The sequence below is a fragment of the Drosophila suzukii genome, chromosome 4 (genome assembly GCF_043229965.1).
Source record: "Drosophila suzukii chromosome 4, CBGP_Dsuzu_IsoJpt1.0, whole genome shotgun sequence".
NCBI lineage: Eukaryota > Metazoa > Arthropoda > Insecta > Diptera > Drosophilidae > Drosophila > Drosophila suzukii.
In genome coordinates this window covers 2,334,687-2,352,079 of record NC_092083.1, presented here as the reverse complement: position 1 = coordinate 2,352,079, position 17,393 = coordinate 2,334,687, and the positions used below count along the sequence as shown (strand labels likewise).

Here is a 17,393-nt window from a genome sequence, read left to right as displayed (position 1 = left end):
GTTACTCGTAGAGTTAAAGGGTATATGGTAATCTGGAAAAAGTATGTAAAATGTAGAAGAATGAGTTCCCAATTCTATAAAGTATTTATTCTTGAAGCTAGAGTTTTAAAATGTGACATTCAGAATCCACTCGTGCCTATGAAATGCCATGCCCACTCTAATGGTAATGGTACATTTTATTATACCCGTTACTTAGAGCAAAAGGGTAAACTAGATTCGTCGGAAAATATGTAACAGGTAGAAGGGAGTGTTTCCAACCCCATTAAGTATATATATCCTTGATTAGCATCACTAGCCGAGTCGATCTACCCATGTCCGTCTGTCAGTCTGTCCGTATGAACGCGGAGACCTCGGAAACTATAAGAGGTAGAGTGTTGGCTGTTGACAGTTGACTAGACATGCAGATTCCTGGGCTTCCTGCGCAGCGCAAGTTTGTTTCAGCAGGGTGCCACGCCCACACTAAAACGACTATAACACTTAAACCCGTCTAGAGTCCAAATTTTCTAATATTTTGTAAAAATTTAAATGAGAGTTTGTTCTTACCATACATGCCAAAAATTATTAAAATCCAACAAGTCAAAAAAAAAAAAAATTTAATGCAAATAATAATGAATACTTTGAAATTTAATCGAGATTTCACACCACATGCAGCGAATAAGCTGTTTTCACTAAAACGCCACCAAGCCGCTAGGGGCGCTATAGAAGAAGATAGGTTGCGCTATAGGCAAAGTGTGTTAGTGAAAAAAACAGAATTGCTTTAAGCATATCTCCATCGCTCTCGCAATCCCTTAAGAAACGGCTATCTTTTCTCTTGTTTTGTTTCCTTTGTCAATATATATTGACGTGCCAATAGTTGATTAAATCGGACCATAAGATAATGAGTTAAATTGGTTAGTTGTGTAACGAGATCTAATAGTCGAGGCACTCGACTATAGCGTACTCTATTGTTTTTTGAGAAAATAGTGCTCACATTTTAGAACTCATGTTTTATTTACAAATCTTAATTTTCAGGCCTTACTCGACCAGCGCTATACCCATTTGCAGGAGGTCAATATCCTTATCCAATGCTAAGTTCTGATATGTCCCAAGTGGCTTCGTGGTATGTTTTTTATAATACATTTTAAGTTCTTATTAAAACACATAAATTTATTTATAGGCACACACCCTCTGTATACTCCGCATCTAGTTTTAGAACTCCTTATCCTTCCTCCTTACCGATAAATACTACACTTTCAAGGTAATAACACGCTTTTTTGACATTGGTATACTAAGCCACCCGTACTCTAACATTAATCAAATACGAGCGTTCTTATACAGCTATGTTAAATCAATAAGAACGACAACATTCATGGGACAATACAAATTTTTTAATATATGCATTTTAAACCTTGAATTGATTTATAATATTCTCAATTATTAGTTGCATAATTTAGATGATTAGTCCATGTTTATAACGTGCTATAAATATTTCTTCATCCTAACGACCAAAAATTCTGTAGCCAACATTTAAAGATATATTTTGTTTAAATGTAAATTAAAGTGCATTTTGTAGTTGCCTATAAAATTGGACCTATCTAAAATATTTACGCTGAAGCACACTCTCAAAACAGTAAGGAATTACTAAAAAGTAGTCCAAGTCTTGAACCAATTCCCATGTCTTTGGGTTTTCATAACAATGTTTTAATTCCAATGTTGTTCATATTTTCTCTGACGGAAAACCGTCTTTAAAACAAAAATCTTTCAGAAATAATTCTTATTTTTCTTGGAACCTATTGTCTATTTTGTTTTTTTTCGGCTTAAAGCAATGTCATGGGGCTATTTGATTGGATTTGTTATAGCAATAAAACCATTTTTTTTATTTTAATATCTTATGTTGTCAAATTTAAAATAGGTCATGGAAACCTTAAGAATCCGAGTAAACAAGCAAATCGTTTTTGAATATTACAATTTTAATAAAGCCTAATGACCTTAAAAAATGAGTAAAAAACATGTTTACGGATCTTTCCTTTTGTATTCCAAAGCCGATTTAAATACATGTAATATTATTTCATGTTTAAAAACATACATGCTAAAATGTGAAAAGAAAGGGACGATCGAACGATCAGCATACATATCTGAAACTTAAATTGTTTGAAAAAAATAATTATACACGATTAATATAAACGATCTTGTTGAGGTTCTGCAGGATAACATGTTATCTTCTTGTATGTACAAGTACATTCTCCTGTGTCAAATTACCCCTTCTGCTACAACAGACGTTGTAATAGGATTTTGTTCCACATATGCATACCTTTACCGTAATCGAGAATACAGTTAAGCTGTTCAAGGAAGCTAAAACTATTAACTTTATAAATTCCCTTAAATAGACAAATTATTATTTGAATTAAGGTTAACCCAAGCCGACTGCACATTGACAGGGTCTGCTTACGAAAGACATGTTTAATTTTAATTTATAATATGTTTATGTGGTGGCTGAGCATATATTATGTGTCCCGTGTAAAAGTAATATTTCCAGAGAATAGCTTTTATTAATGCCTTATTTGCAGTGACTTCCCTTTCCGATTTTCGCCTAGCCTATTACCTTCAGTACACGCCACGTCGCATCATGTTTTAAATGCGCATTCTGCTATTGTGGGAGTCAACTCCAAACAGGAATGTGGTGTTCAGGACACAACAACGAATAATAGATATCCAAGGTAAGTGCAGAAACTAGTAGTTTCTTCCTATATAAAGGAAACCAATTTTTTTTTACGTAATCCTTTTTTAAGAAACAGAATAAATAAATCGTAATATGGTCCTTAAATTTACATTTTTTATAAGAGACTTTAAAGTGCTGCTTCTTAAATAAAAATGTTGTTCTGCAATTTAAATTATTTCTATTTTCCATTTACTGCGCTTTTGATATTTCAATTTAGTGGGTGGGCGATTTACATCCGCCATCTTTAATTTACCAATGGCTTTCTTCAATGCACATATTCACATACACAAGCATAAGGTACAAATAGACAGGTTTTTTGGCTATATATAAACTCACTCATTGGTCCTCTCAGTGATATAGCGCCTGCGCGTTTTTATCAACCCCTAAGATGAACGTTCGAATTTCATTCCCCTTAACTTTGCAATTCTGAGTCATATATTTTCGAAAATTATACAACTTTAAGGCTATCAAAATATTAAAAAATCTTAAACTACATTTTTGTATTCCACAAACAAAGAAAACCTATTTTAAGCTTCTATTAGAACTCCGTTTACTTTCGTTAATGAATGCAAAAACCACACCCATTCTATGACCAGGAGCTCTTATACAAACACTACTTATATGGGCATTTCCACCCAAAAGTCAACAACGTCAACAAAACTTGTATATAATTTTAATTTTGATAAGGCCTAGTATTCAACCTAACAAAAAGTCGTCCAAAACCTAAAACTTTATAAACTGTTAAGCGTGGACAAAAAGTATTTCTTGGTAATTGATTTATTTTTTTATTGGCACACATAGAGTGCGCGAGGGCAACTACTATGTATACACGAATAAATAAAAATCTGCGGCGAGGATCCGAGCGTAACTTGTGAGTACCAATCGAATGGTATCGCAAAAACTAATTTGATTTCATACCAAACTTTAAGAAAATGTAAAAATACTATTTTTATTGGGACCTAGCATCATTGGAGGCTTTTTTAACATGGAAATCGCCCTAAAACGGGGGTCAATGGCGGTAAGGCAAAAATTGTGATTTTTGTGTTGTTAAAGGTAAACCGCCTTTAAAACAAGAAAAAAAGTGTTAGAATTCAAATGCGATTTTTCCTGAAAGTATGGTGACTCTTTTTTGTTTTAATGGTAAATTGCTTTTAAGATAATAAATAAGTTATATAAATAAACGACAATTATTCTTGAATTTTTGTTGTTTTTTTTAAGGCAAAAGCCTTACAAGCAAGGACAAGTGACTAAAAATTAATACAGATAAAAAAAAAATTTTTGTTAAGAATGATAGCTCGAAATTTCGTCAAACGTTATCGAGGAACTGCGGAACATTTCACTTAGTGTTCCTTTTTACCATCATTTAAGAGTGTAAAAAAACATGGTAATTATATTAAAAATAAAATTGACCCTAGATTTTAGAAAAACTACGTTAACATTTTTTATACCCGTTACTCGTAGAGTAAAAGGGGGTATACTAGATTCGTCGGAAAGTATGTAACAGGCAGAAGGAAGCGTTTCCGACCCCACAAAGTATATATATTCTTGATCAGGATCACTAGCCGAGTCGATCTAGCCATGTCCGTCTGTCCGTCTGTCTGTCTGTCCGGATGAACGCTGAGATCTCGGAAACTATGGGAGCTAGGCTATTGAGATTTGGCGTGCTGATTCCACGCCCACTCTAACGCCCACAAACCGCACAAAACTGTGGCTCCTACAGTTTTGATGCTAGAATAAAAACTAGAATTTAACTGAAATGTATTGTTCTCATCAATACCTATCGATTGACCCAAAAAAAAAGTTTGCCACGCCCACTTTAACGCCCATAAACCGCGAAAACCTGAGACGCCCACAATTTTCATGCTAGATAAAAAATTTTAACTGAAATGTATTAGTCTCGTCAATACCTATCGATTGATCCAAAAAAAAATTTGCCACGCCCACTCTAACGCCCATAACGCTTAAATCTGTATACCGCCGGTAGGTGGCGCATTTTAATCTCGCTTTGCTGCTTGCATATCTCTATTTAGCTGAGTAACGGGTATCTAATAGTCGAGGTACTCGACTATAGCATTCTTCCTTGATTTTTCTAAATACAAGAAAATTCTTTCTAAAGCCAAGGAAATTTTACTTAATTCAAAAAGGCGTTACTTAAATATAGGAAATGGTTATCAAAAACTAGAATCGCCCCTTAAAAAATAAAAAAATTTCCTTATGTTTAGAAACTATTTCCTGAAAAATAGAAAGGCTAACGAAAAAATAAAACTGTTTTGCATTACCTTATCTAGTAATGATTACCCTAACCTTAAAATTATTCTTGCACCCAAGAATAGAAACACTTTCTAATAAAAAAAAATATTTTTTTAAAAATATAAATAAATGTTTTTGCATTATCTGTTGTACCAATTATTCAATTTCAGATCTTGTCAGCGCCCAATGACAACCATTTATTTATTTTATTTTCGTTTTTGATGAAAAATTGTTCTATTACCATGTCAAACGGTAAAGTTCAGTTATGCAAATAAAGACACACAGTTTTTGTGTTCAAGATCTTTACTATAAACCTAGATGGCTTTACTTAATATAAATTGCATTAAAATACAAAACGCAAGTAGTGCATTATTCTACATGTAGAATTCACATGTGTTTGTCTGCTTACACCGGTTATATACAATGCTCGGTTTGCCCAACCTAATTTATGTGCGTTGTAAGTATTTTTTAGGAAGACAAATTATTAAATGGTTAAAATTTTTACATTCCCCATCCCCCTCCCCCGCAGTTCTTATTTATATCGACATTACTTCTTTAACCACAGGCACATTCGGGCGAATACTTAATATTCAACCAACATTTAAGAAACCCTAACATCATATCGTAAATACATTACTAAGATCCCTACATAGGGCCGTTTTTTTACAAACCGAAAAAAAATTTCACATTTTTGATTTGCCAGAAATGTTTTTTACGTATACTTTTCGTAAAATAAGTAAACACGTGTATCAGGATTAGGCCGAAGAAATTATTTTTAAGTTAGAATTTTTTAAAGTTTGTAAAAAAAGATATTTTTAAAAAGTACCCTCTGTTTGCAAGTCTATATCTCCATCTGTAGTTATCCGATTGATTTCATGTCTTTTGCATAAAATCTTCTAAAACCTCTACTTTTTAAATACATTTTTTTAAATTCACAAAAGTCTTAATTTCTTAAAAATAAAAACATATTTTAATTTTAAAATTTTTTTTACCACTGCCCACAAAAGAAATTTTTTTTTAAATTTTTAAATATTTCCCCTGATTCATTACCTAGAATCGGTGTTTTTTTTATAGGTTAAAGGCATTTTTTGTAATAAACTCTCCGATATTTTCAGCAGCCATCTCGCTCGCTCTCATTAAAACCTTATGGCGTTTGTATTTCTGAGGTATTTAACAATCTGTTGATAGTTTCTAAATAAAAAATGAAATATATTTAATTAAGATCAAATAAGTATTTATTTTGCTAATTCTAAATTTTTAATTTAAGTTTATTTTATTTGTTTTTATAGGTTTTTTCTTAATATATTTATTATGTAATTATTTTAACACAAGTCGATTTTTCTTGTAATGAATAGTGCTGAGCTATCGCTAATTTTTGGGTTTTTGGTATTAAGCAGTGAAAGGATAAAAATTGGTTTTTATTTTTAAAAAATTAAAAATTTTGTGTGTTTAAAAAAATTAAATAAAAAAGTAGATAACTAAAGTGATAACTACAGATGGTTATATAGACTTGCAAACAGAGGGTACTTTTTGAAAACCAGCTTTTTTTTTTTTTACAAACTAATCTAATAATTTTACAAAATAATCTTTTTTCGGCCAAATCCTGGTACACTTGTTTACTTGTTTACCGAATATATACTATTATACTATATAAAAAAGTTTTAGGCAAATTAAAAATGTCAACTGAAAAAAGGTGTTCGGTTTGTGAAAGAACGGCCTATATGTACAATCAAAATATATACGCATACACAATAATATATCACGAATGAACATGTTTTTATTTTTTAGAAAATATTTCTACATTCTTCATTTAAGAAATATATTTTTTTTTAATTTTAGATAATATCTTACCCTACAATTTTTGGCGAGCTTGTTTTGAAGGCAAATTAAGTCGATTGGTCGCTCGACGCATTTTGTTGAATTGCTATTTAGTAGCATAAGTAGTAGTACGTAAAATTTAATTTAGAACTATAACAAATTTTGTTGATTGTTTTTTTAAAGGGTTGTACAAATTAATTTTTGCTTTTGCACACAAAATCGTTCAAAAATTCAATTTTAAAATCAATACCTATCTACATATTTAAAAAAGTTTAAAATAAAATTTAAAGATCAATTCAAGTTATGGGCTTTAAGTGGCGACCATATATTTATAGCTAGAGAGCTAATAATTTCTTCAGCAGAGTGATAAGTTAAATTGGTTAGTTAAGAATCAGTATTGTTTGTCGAAGCAATACAGCATAAAAGTAATGATGTGCTGAAGCTAGAAATTTTAAATCTTTTAAATTCGAGCTTTATTAAAGAAATGTACATAAGTTTTTTTCATGACTGTAATTGCATTACAGTTTTCCGAAACAAGCGCGAAGTAACACAATTAATTCCAAAGCTCATGTTACTAATATCTACCGTCCCTGAAACTTTCAGCTATCTGGTTTCAAAACCTATGAGACCAAACTAGCTTTGCACGTAAAATATTCGTACAATGTATATAATCCTGCAAATTTACATGTAAACAACACTTCGAAATCTACACCAATAATTGTCTACGTGAAAAAAACAACTATTTTTTTTATCTTAATGTAACCTTCTAATTTTGTAATTTGATGTCAACTCTAATGCGAAATTGTCTTACATTTAAAGTAATTTTTAAATTATTTGAAAACGGGTTAAAAATAACATTATGGATGAGAGTTCGCTATAAAATAAGTGTGTGCGCAATGGCTCTTACGCAGTCATTTTGATTCGTGTCGCTGGCTTGCCTTGGTCTCTTTTGTTCGGATAGACTTCGTGCACCTTCATCGTTAAGTTTTATTTTTAATGGCCGAAAGAGAGTAATTCGGAAAATTGTTGTGGCAGTATATACAATTTTGCGAAAATTTATATAAGCAAACAATTTAATAAAAAGGATGCTTTAAAATAAATCATTAATATTCGGGAATAGTAAATCAACATTCTTAATTAAAAAAATATTCTTGTTGGAAATAATAATTAACCGTGTAAAAAATTGTATGTTTAAGACAAAGAAAATGGACTGAATGTAACCATTGAGCAATAAAATAAAACAACTTTGAAACGCAAACTGTGTGCCAGTTATCTTTTCCCGTTCAACGTTAAAACAAATGTTTATCATTTACTAAAAATATGGTACAAAAGAACTTATTTAAATATGATAAATTGAATGCAAACAAGTTTTAAATTAACTGTAATCCAAAAGAAAAACCTTTTTCGATAAAATATCATACATACAAATGTAGAACCATAAACGACTTATGAAGAAAACTAATAAAAATGTAAACAGAATTAGAAATTCTTAACTAAAGTAAACTACTTTGTAACTTGCATGAACTGCATTGCAACAGGCGGGCGATGAGTAACTTTTACTGACACCTCGTTCTTCGACATTTGAGAAGTAAACTAAATTAAATTTACTTTCATGATTTAAAGACATACAAATATTAATACCTACTAGTTCCAAAGGTCGCTTACCAATGAAACCCAACAAAGCAAAAACATCTTTACGGACTTAAACACAATTAATTTGGTGCATAAGTGAAGTAATTGACTCTTTGAATTTTAAAACATAGACATTGTTTATTAATGCAAACAAATTATATAAAAAATAAAGATCTGATAAAATTAATTTAATATAATGTCGAAGGGTAAAAAATATCCAACAGTTAAAAGAGCTTATGGAAGTAAATGGAAATACTAAGATCAAAGACAAATTAAATCCCAACTATTTCAAACTAGAGTTTGAAGCTCCAATTTTTCCGACTAGTAAAGAGCATACACATAAAAAATTGAAAACCGTCTAGCTAATGGTCGAAATTCAACGGATCTTAGCAGTAGGTCTATTGAAATACCTAGAATGCCCAACTGTGGATCATCTAATGGTGGAAGGACTTCGGATTCAAAAGAATTAATAAACATTAAAAAAAATAGACGCCATGAAGAACAACGAATAAAGCAACATAAATTTTTTTTTGATAATTTAAAAATAGACCAGGACAATTTTGATAACTCCTATGACCAATACACGAAATCTGACAACACTACTAGCAATGACCATAGTACTAGCAATGATTTGGAAAAAATCTTTGTTGTCCCATCAAGAAGTTCGGCAGGAATAGCAGCGTCGTTGTCCGAACTGCTCTTACGCCAGCCGAAAGCTATTTCTCAGCATTGGCAAACAGCACCAGAAACAGAAAGCTGTCAAGAAGAGGTGTATAGCAATCAAAATGAACTATTTTCATGTATATACACTAATAGTATGCTAAATCAACAAAAATGCTCGCAGCAGCAGCTTTTGGCCACGCAACTTTTTTATGCACGGCTTTTTCAGCCTCACCTAGCAGAACAAGATTTCTCGTCGGAGAAATTTACCGATAGGACTCCAAATATGGTTCATCTCGCAGGATTAAAGAAGCCCATGATTGGACAAGATGAGCTGGCACGAACACCATCCTCGCAAGATAATAATAACAATATTGAGTTAACTAATGATTTGGAAAATTGCTCAAGATGTGAGGATCAACCATTATTTGAATTTACTAAAGTTCATAAAAATCAGAGGACTGCGCAAAAAAACATGCAGGAATTGGAAAATTGTAATTCTGTTTTAAATAAAGCACATCATTTTATCCAAAGTAAGGAATCGAAGTGCACAGATGAGTACGACCTACAACATACGTGTGAATTTATCCGGGAAAACAAAAGCGTACTAATCGACGTTAAAAATAGACTCGAAAAACTTTCTGTACTTTCGGCAAAATTTAAGAAAAGCCTGAGTGTGCGTCAATGTCACGTCGATGTAAATAATGGTTCGGATTCAGCACTTGAGGCAACTGTGGGGCGACAACTAGATGGGAATTGCAAGTCAATTGAAAGAGTACTTGAACAAGTAAAACGGCTTTATAATCAGTGGAGCAGCGCTGAGCTCTACTACCGTAGAAGTTTACAACGCTTAGGACTCACTTCAGAAGAAGGTGTTGAATGTAGTCCTACCCCAACACACACCATTATGGCTTTGGCTGCGATAGCATTATCTGAAGAAAGAGAGCTTTCAATTAAGAAAACCACTGGTATTGACCCTGAAAACCTCGAAGTTGAAAGCCGGTCGACAAAACCTAAAACACTGAACGAAATAGAGGATATAATACTACAACTAGCTTCAGCTGTTAATATGCACCAATCTAGTGTGCCTAGCACCACACCTGATGTCTACAGTGATGGCGTCAAGAGCGATTTCGAAGAAACAACTTTAATACCCACTTGCATTTGGCATACTAATAAGCGGAGATTTCGGCATAAAGAGGAGGTTGAACAGTGTACCACTGCAGCTGAGATTATTTTAGAATATGCTTCATTGTCTTCATCATCTAATGCAAACACGCTACGCGTGCCGGATACTTCCACATCTGTTTCTAACTTTACTGACGCTGTAGAAAATTGTAGTGTCGCAACACAATCGCCTATTATGTTAAGTAACAATCGGGAAGGCTCAGCTGTGTCAGTCATTACGGACCCTTCATTCTTTTCCGAATTTCCTACTGCACCTTCTACACCTTCGACAAGTAGTAACAGTGGCTGCTCGACTGGAATAGTATCTGGAATCTTTGGATTAGGTCACAATCGGAGAAAACCACGATTTGCAAGGCGTATTGAAACTCTGACTTCAGGTTCTTCTACACCTAAAACTATAAAGGGGAGTGGCGATCAGGAATTCTCTTACCAGCTACTTACTTCCCCAAAATCAGCAAAAAAAACAGAAAATTTGGCGCCTCAAATTTCTACGACCACACCTTCAATTAAAATTGCTGTGACAACCACGCAGGAACGTTCTATAACCAATATGTTCAAGGCGCGACTTTGCGCATTATCGGCAGATACTGGAACACTCGAGTCTGAAATTGTACCAATGCTAGATGCTCCGTATGACTTAAGTATTGGAACCAAGATAAAACCCATGTAAATTTATATTACCTATATTTTGTAATTCAATTTAACAAAAAGGAAAGATATAGTCGAGTGTCTCGACTATCATATACTTAAGGTCCGATTAAACCATTTTTGGTGTGCCGATAGGTATTGAATATGAGATAAAACAAAATGTTTAAAGTATAATCTGATCCTTGGATACAAATGGTTTTTTCTTAAAATAGGTAGTAGTAGGGTAGTAATTTTGAGGCGTTTAGTCTTGTAATCTTTGACTTTTATGCGATACGCGGGCGCTGGAGTCGGCGAGGCTAGTTTTTTTATTATTAAGAAAATGGACAACTATTTTCATACTCTAAGGAGTATACTTTTTTAATTTATCAGAATTTCGAAATACATTATAAAAAACATGTAGATCGGATGTCAAAAAGGAATACAGAAGTAAAGAATTCAAAGGAAGAAAGAAGGCTATAGTCGGTGGCATCGACTATCGTATACACGTTACTTAAATAAGGGGAGTGCGAGGGAGATGGTTATAGGTTTGAAAGCGCTTTCTTCTACATGTTACATACTGTCCGACGAATATCATATACCTTTTTCCTTTTTAGTTAATACTAAACATTTACAAAAATGGAAAAAAAGTGTTATCTAACTACAAGCATTTAAAAAAAAATAATTACTATATAATTCCCAATATGTTTAATAAGTAAACTTTGCTGGACAAATGTAGTTCTACTTAAAATTTAGTTTTCATAAAAAAAGTCGTGCTAGGCACCATACCTTATTACAAGCACAACAAAATTAATCTGTAATGTATAGAAACACAGAAACTATGTAGACTCCACCGTCCCTTTGTTTTATTCTAAAAACTCTACCTAGAATGTTTTAAACCGGTTCTTTTTTGCAATTTAAAAGTTCTAACCACGCGCAAATATTGCAAAGCAATATTGCTTGTTGCTTGCCTTAACATTCATAGTAACTAATAGAACTCTTGCAGTCTGCAAGCTGTGTCCGATATGTAGCTTAGCGGCTAGATGGAATTTATTATTATTTTTATACCCGTTACTCGTGGAGTATTTTCGTGGGAAAATATGTAACAAATAGAAGGAATCGTAAGGATCACTTGCCGAGTCGATCTAGCCATGTCCATCTGTCTGTCCGTCCGTATAAACGCTGTGATCACGCCGCTGTAGGCGTGTAAGTGAAAAATCAAAATTTACAGCAAGTATATCTCCATCCCTCTCTCAATCCATTTGGCTGAGTAACGGGTATCTAATAGTCGAGGCCATCGACTTAAGCGTTTTTTCTTGTTTCTTATGTATAATATATTCTAATCAAGTTACATAAATATGGATAAAGCACCCAGTCCGGGTGCTTTTTTGAAAAACAATACTTTTGTAACACAGACAAATATGTTTGGTTAGTTTCCAAATCATCTGTCGGTATTACAAACGGTGGCGGTTTGTGTGACACCCTTAATTAAGGAAGGTATTCCGCCGTCTGTATGAACGTCAAGATATTAAAAAAGTAACAACTGGAGATTCGGGTTTTGACAAACATATTGAAGTGGTGCCCACGCAGCGGGTGCCACTTTCACTCTCATCAATCGAAAAACATGTGGCACCCACAGTTTTGTTATTAGACTTTTAATGCTTTTATATTGTTATTATCTATTGAGTTATATTAGTTTGAGGTTCAAATTTAAATGATAATTAAAGATGTTTTTATTTTGTCAATACCTGTCGACATTACTTATTATATACCGGTTATCGGGTATCTAAAAGTCGATAGTGTTATTTTCTATTATTTCTATTACTTTTCCGATAATTTCTAAGGAAGCTATGTGGTATAATCATCTGTCCTATATATATAAAACCTGCAATAGAAAAAAGGCCTTTGAAAAAATGTTATACAGATAGATTTAAAACCAGTTTCTAAAGAAAAGTACAGAAGGACGGACAGAACATTAAAGTAATAGGTCATAAATTAATGGTCTCCTGGACCACAGGCGCTTTTTTTTTATTGTTAAGTGTAAAATTTTGTACTTTTATTGTATTTCATCTTATCCACACAATTTTGAAATCTTGTGTTTTATTTTAAACTCAATAGATCATAGTTCTGATCAATATCGTTGGAGGAACTATAAATTTATTTTTAATGATACACAATCAGTCCAAAAAACTTTCCTATCGAAAAAAAAGTTTTTAACATTTTTGTGATTCAGAGGTCCAACGATAATTTGCCGTTAATCGTTTGGGACCATGTAAACTTGTGCAATATAATGTCCTCCGCAAGGGTATACAATATAAATACTATACACTACGTTATTCTTTTTAGGAACTTGGATACAAAAAACTCATCGAATACACAATCAAACGATGCTAAGGAGACATCAAATGATAAAAAAAAACCCCATATCAAGAAACCACTAAATGCGTTTATGCTTTATATGAAGGAAATGCGTGCTAAAGTAGTTGCAGAATGTACACTCAAAGAATCGGCTGCTATTAATCAGATTTTGGGAAGACGGGTAAGACAATTATTAACATAACTTCGATTTATATAAGTGAGTTTGATCCAAATTCTATTGTGATTAGTTGTGGGATCTAAAAAATGTCGCTTTCGTAAAGCGCGCCAAAGCTAAAGCGAATTTTGTTAAATGGACACATGGAATATGAAAAACATAAGACATGTGATTTAAACGATACATATATTATACAAACTGCTTCTAATGGATTACCTTATTAATAATACTTTTGTAGTGGCACGAACTTTCCCGCGAAGAACAAAGCAAATATTACGAAAAAGCTCGACAAGAGCGTCAATTACATATGGAATTGTATCCGGGGTGGAGCGCACGAGATAACTATGGTTACGTGTCAAAAAAGAAAAAGCGAAAAAAAGACAGATCGACAACGGATTCGGGAGGTACTGCACAAAATTCTCAAAATGTTACACTTTCCCTCTTTTTATTGCATTTCACTTTTATATTATTTCATTAAATCACCTACACACATACACCTTAAAGCACACATCTAACATCAACAACTAACTACCCTAAAACTAGAAATAACAAAATAAAAATACTTTTATGTAATTTGTGTAAATACTTGAATTATATTTAAATATTGTAAAGTACCTAAAAAGAGTACAAAAATGTATCTCCATTTTGAAGATGTACATCTTTGCTTTTGTAGATTTGAAAATAGCTTAGATGAGTTTAGCCATAGTTAGTCAATGTAAACATAGATAGTAATCTTAACCTTTTTTAAAAATAGGGATCGATGAACTAACCAATTCGTATCAAACATAGATTTTAGTTAAGCTTTGACAAAACATTTTAAGTTATAGGATTTCGAGATGTGAGATTATTAAATCAGAAGTGTTATGTAATGGGCTTAATCTACTTTTATGGGACATGAAACTGAATGTGTCATTCATGTATGGTAATTTTATTAAATATTTAAATGCAGTTTTGTCATTAGGAATAAACTTATTGATCAATAAAGATTAAATACTCATATACGAACACAAAACACAAACACAATTAACAAATCCCGCTAACTTACAGCCAATTAACTTGTGAAACTCAAATGGAACAACATTAAAGTTATTCGGCATTTACTAGAAGGACCATAAAATGTTCCTTATCTTTTAAATATATCAAACTTGTAAAATCGTAAATTTCACATATAAATATAATTTTATTTTGCTTTTAAAAAAATTTTGATTTTATGCAAGGAAACTATTTAATAGATCTTATATTATTACAATCGGGGGTGCCACGGAAATTACTTAGCGGCGAGTTCGTTTGGAATTCTTGCGTACTAAGCTATTTTTACGGCCCCCTTAATTTTTTCAGAACTTGAAAAACAGATAAAAACTAGTTGCTAGTATTTTTAAATTAGGAATTTTCTAAACGGATTGGCTGTAAAATAGTGACGCTAATAAAAAAAATTGGCAAAAGAATTTTACTAAAAGCTTAGTAAAAATATTTAAAACATGATATTTTCTTATACGTTTTTATTTCAACCGATTCTTTGTTTAAGAATCTGGCAACCAACAGTAAATTATTAACCTAATCTACTTTGGGCATCTGGAATAGAATTGGCAAAAGCATGCGCCCGAAACCGTATTGAAGATCGATCAGTCCAAGCTTTAAAATATATCGTATTAGAAAACGATTATTTTTAAAGAACTTCTTTAAAACATATTTCTTGCATTTGGTAGTTTTTGACAAAACTATCTTACTATCACTATTATGGTCAAACCCTATTATGAACTTCAATCGAAAAGCTTACGAAGTGAAAATATTTATATAACATGAGACGCGGAAAATAGTATTTACGAAGTTTTATATCGAGATTTTCATTTCGTAGACTTGTATACATTTTCGAATTCTTGTATTTTAATTCAGACCATTTTAAATTTTATGTAAGAACGATCCGAAAACAAGTAGATCAAGAAAGGAACGAACGATCATTAGTTCGTATGGGAGCAATGTGTATACAGAGCAGAACAGAAAATTATACAAGAGGAAACGCTAGAGTCGAATGCCTCGACTATTAGATACCCGTTATTCAGCTAACCAACTTTCAAATAAATATACTTTTAACATTGTATCTACTTTACATTTTTACAATATACACTTTTATCTACTGGGTGTGACGTCATTGACGATGTTTTTGCTAGATACGGGCGTGAAATCATTATTAAAAGGTAAAGATTTTAACAGTTTTTGGCATGTCGGCATGTAGGTATTGACAAGAGGCATGCTCTTGAGCAGCACCGGAATCTCTAGATTGATCCCAACTTTCCAGCTTTTAAAGTTTTCAAGATTTCATCGTTTATACTGACATTTTTTTTAAAGGTTTATGGGGAGTTTGTGGACTTGGCAACATTTGCTTGGGTTAATTGATAGGTACTGTATAATTATATCAATTCATTTTTTATTACACTATTAAAACTGTAGCACCTACAGTTTTGGACTGTTTGTGGGCGTTAAAGTGAGGGTGGCACTTTGCTGAAAGAGACTTGTAAATACATACATGCCAAAAATTGTTTAATGTTTTTAAAGAGTTATAACCAAGTAAAGTGTGCCAGTTATAAAAGCTTTAAGAGCATCATATATGTCTAAACTTTTAAAAGAATTTTCGCGAGAAATACGTTAGTCGCTCGTACTTAAAATCGACGATAATAAAATTTAAAAATGTGTACAATTAAAATGGGTTTTTTGGATTCATTTACTAGATAAACTCTTAAAATAAGACAATTTTTTGAATTAGGCCTAAATATACGACAGATGTAGGGCGCTAACTATTTTTGGTTGTCCCTTTACAATAAACTTAACCCCCGCTTGACGAGGTAAAAAATTAGTGACGATGGCACCTTCAAGATACAAAAGTTTTGAAATCAACTTTTGTGACGTAAAATGATGTTGTATCAAAAAAAAACTTTCTAAAAGTGTGGATATTCGAAAATTTCTAGACAAATTAGGGTGTTTTTCAAAAAGTGGTGGAAAAAATTTGATTAAACTTAACTCGAAGCGGGTTTGCTTTAGTTTTCGGTAATCGCTGTTTCATATTTTTTTAAAGTATTTGATACATATATAAGTATGCTCATTTGTTATGCATCTTTTTCATACGAGAGCTACCAATATAAACAGCTTTAGTTTAAGGTAATAGCTGTTTATTTATTCAATTTTTTTTTTAATATTTGATACATATATAAGTATGTTTATTTGTTATACATCTTTTTCATACTAGAGCTACCAATATATACAGCACCACCTTAGTCAAGAATATATATACTTTATAGGGTCCGAAACGTTTTCTTCTACCTATTACATACTTTCCGACGAATCAGTACGAGTAACGGGTAAAAACATATAAAATTTCTTTTCATTAGATTAAACCGACCTTTTTAAATGTTCACGAAAATGTTCTCCTACGCACAGATTTTGAGAAAATTAACGTCAACGTTGTAAAGAGCTGTTTCTTGCTATATTTTATCCGCAATTACATACTAACGTATTCTTGAGTTCTTAGTTTGTCAAATCATTCGAAAATTGTAACTCTTTATCTTTCGAACCTTATACTCAAAATAATTTTATGATTTCTTTTAAGCGAGTTATAAGAGTAAAAAAGACGTAGTCATACCATACATCTAGGGTAGAAATAATAGTAGTGCCCCCGCCCTTTATCTTTTTAAGTTGGTTGCTGTCATTTATCTTATCCAATTCGTCCAATGGTATGAATATATTTAACAAAATATAAACAGGAAAAGATAAATTACATCAGCAAACTTTTGAATATGAATGGCGGTGGAACTTCTATTTTCTTGACCCCAGTTTTATGACGGGCCTTTTCTAAAGCCTTGAAACTGAAGATTGTTTACACAATAAAAGTGATTCCAGAGACCATAGACTGCCGTTTTTGACAAACAAACCGTCACCAATTTTATTATTTTAAATCCCTCAAAATCTTGTTTTTGGAATAACTTTTAAAAGGATCTT

The 17,393-nt window shown here is 32.2% G+C and overlaps 1 protein-coding gene across 18 annotated transcripts in view; it reads left to right on the top strand.

Annotated features, from left to right (window-relative positions):
* pan (transcription factor pangolin) overlaps positions 1 to 17,393 on the top strand; it is a 138,817-nt gene that overhangs the window by 44,870 nt on the left and 76,554 nt on the right. For 2 of the 18 annotated variants that reach the window (XM_036820700.3, XM_065867381.2), the window contains 5 exons: positions 1,012 to 1,099; positions 1,157 to 1,237; positions 2,547 to 2,696; positions 13,217 to 13,409; positions 13,642 to 13,807. In XM_036820700.3, coding sequence (XP_036676595.1) covers positions 1,012 to 1,099; positions 1,157 to 1,237; positions 2,547 to 2,696; positions 13,217 to 13,409; positions 13,642 to 13,807 — 678 coding nt within the window. Of the gene's footprint in view, positions 1 to 1,011; positions 1,100 to 1,156; positions 1,238 to 2,546; positions 2,697 to 6,079; positions 6,115 to 6,993; positions 10,913 to 13,216; positions 13,410 to 13,476; positions 13,617 to 13,641; positions 13,808 to 17,393 lie in introns of those variants that run through there. The other 16 variants (XM_036820759.3, XM_065867387.2, XM_065867386.2 and 13 more) reach the window with 15 other exon arrangements.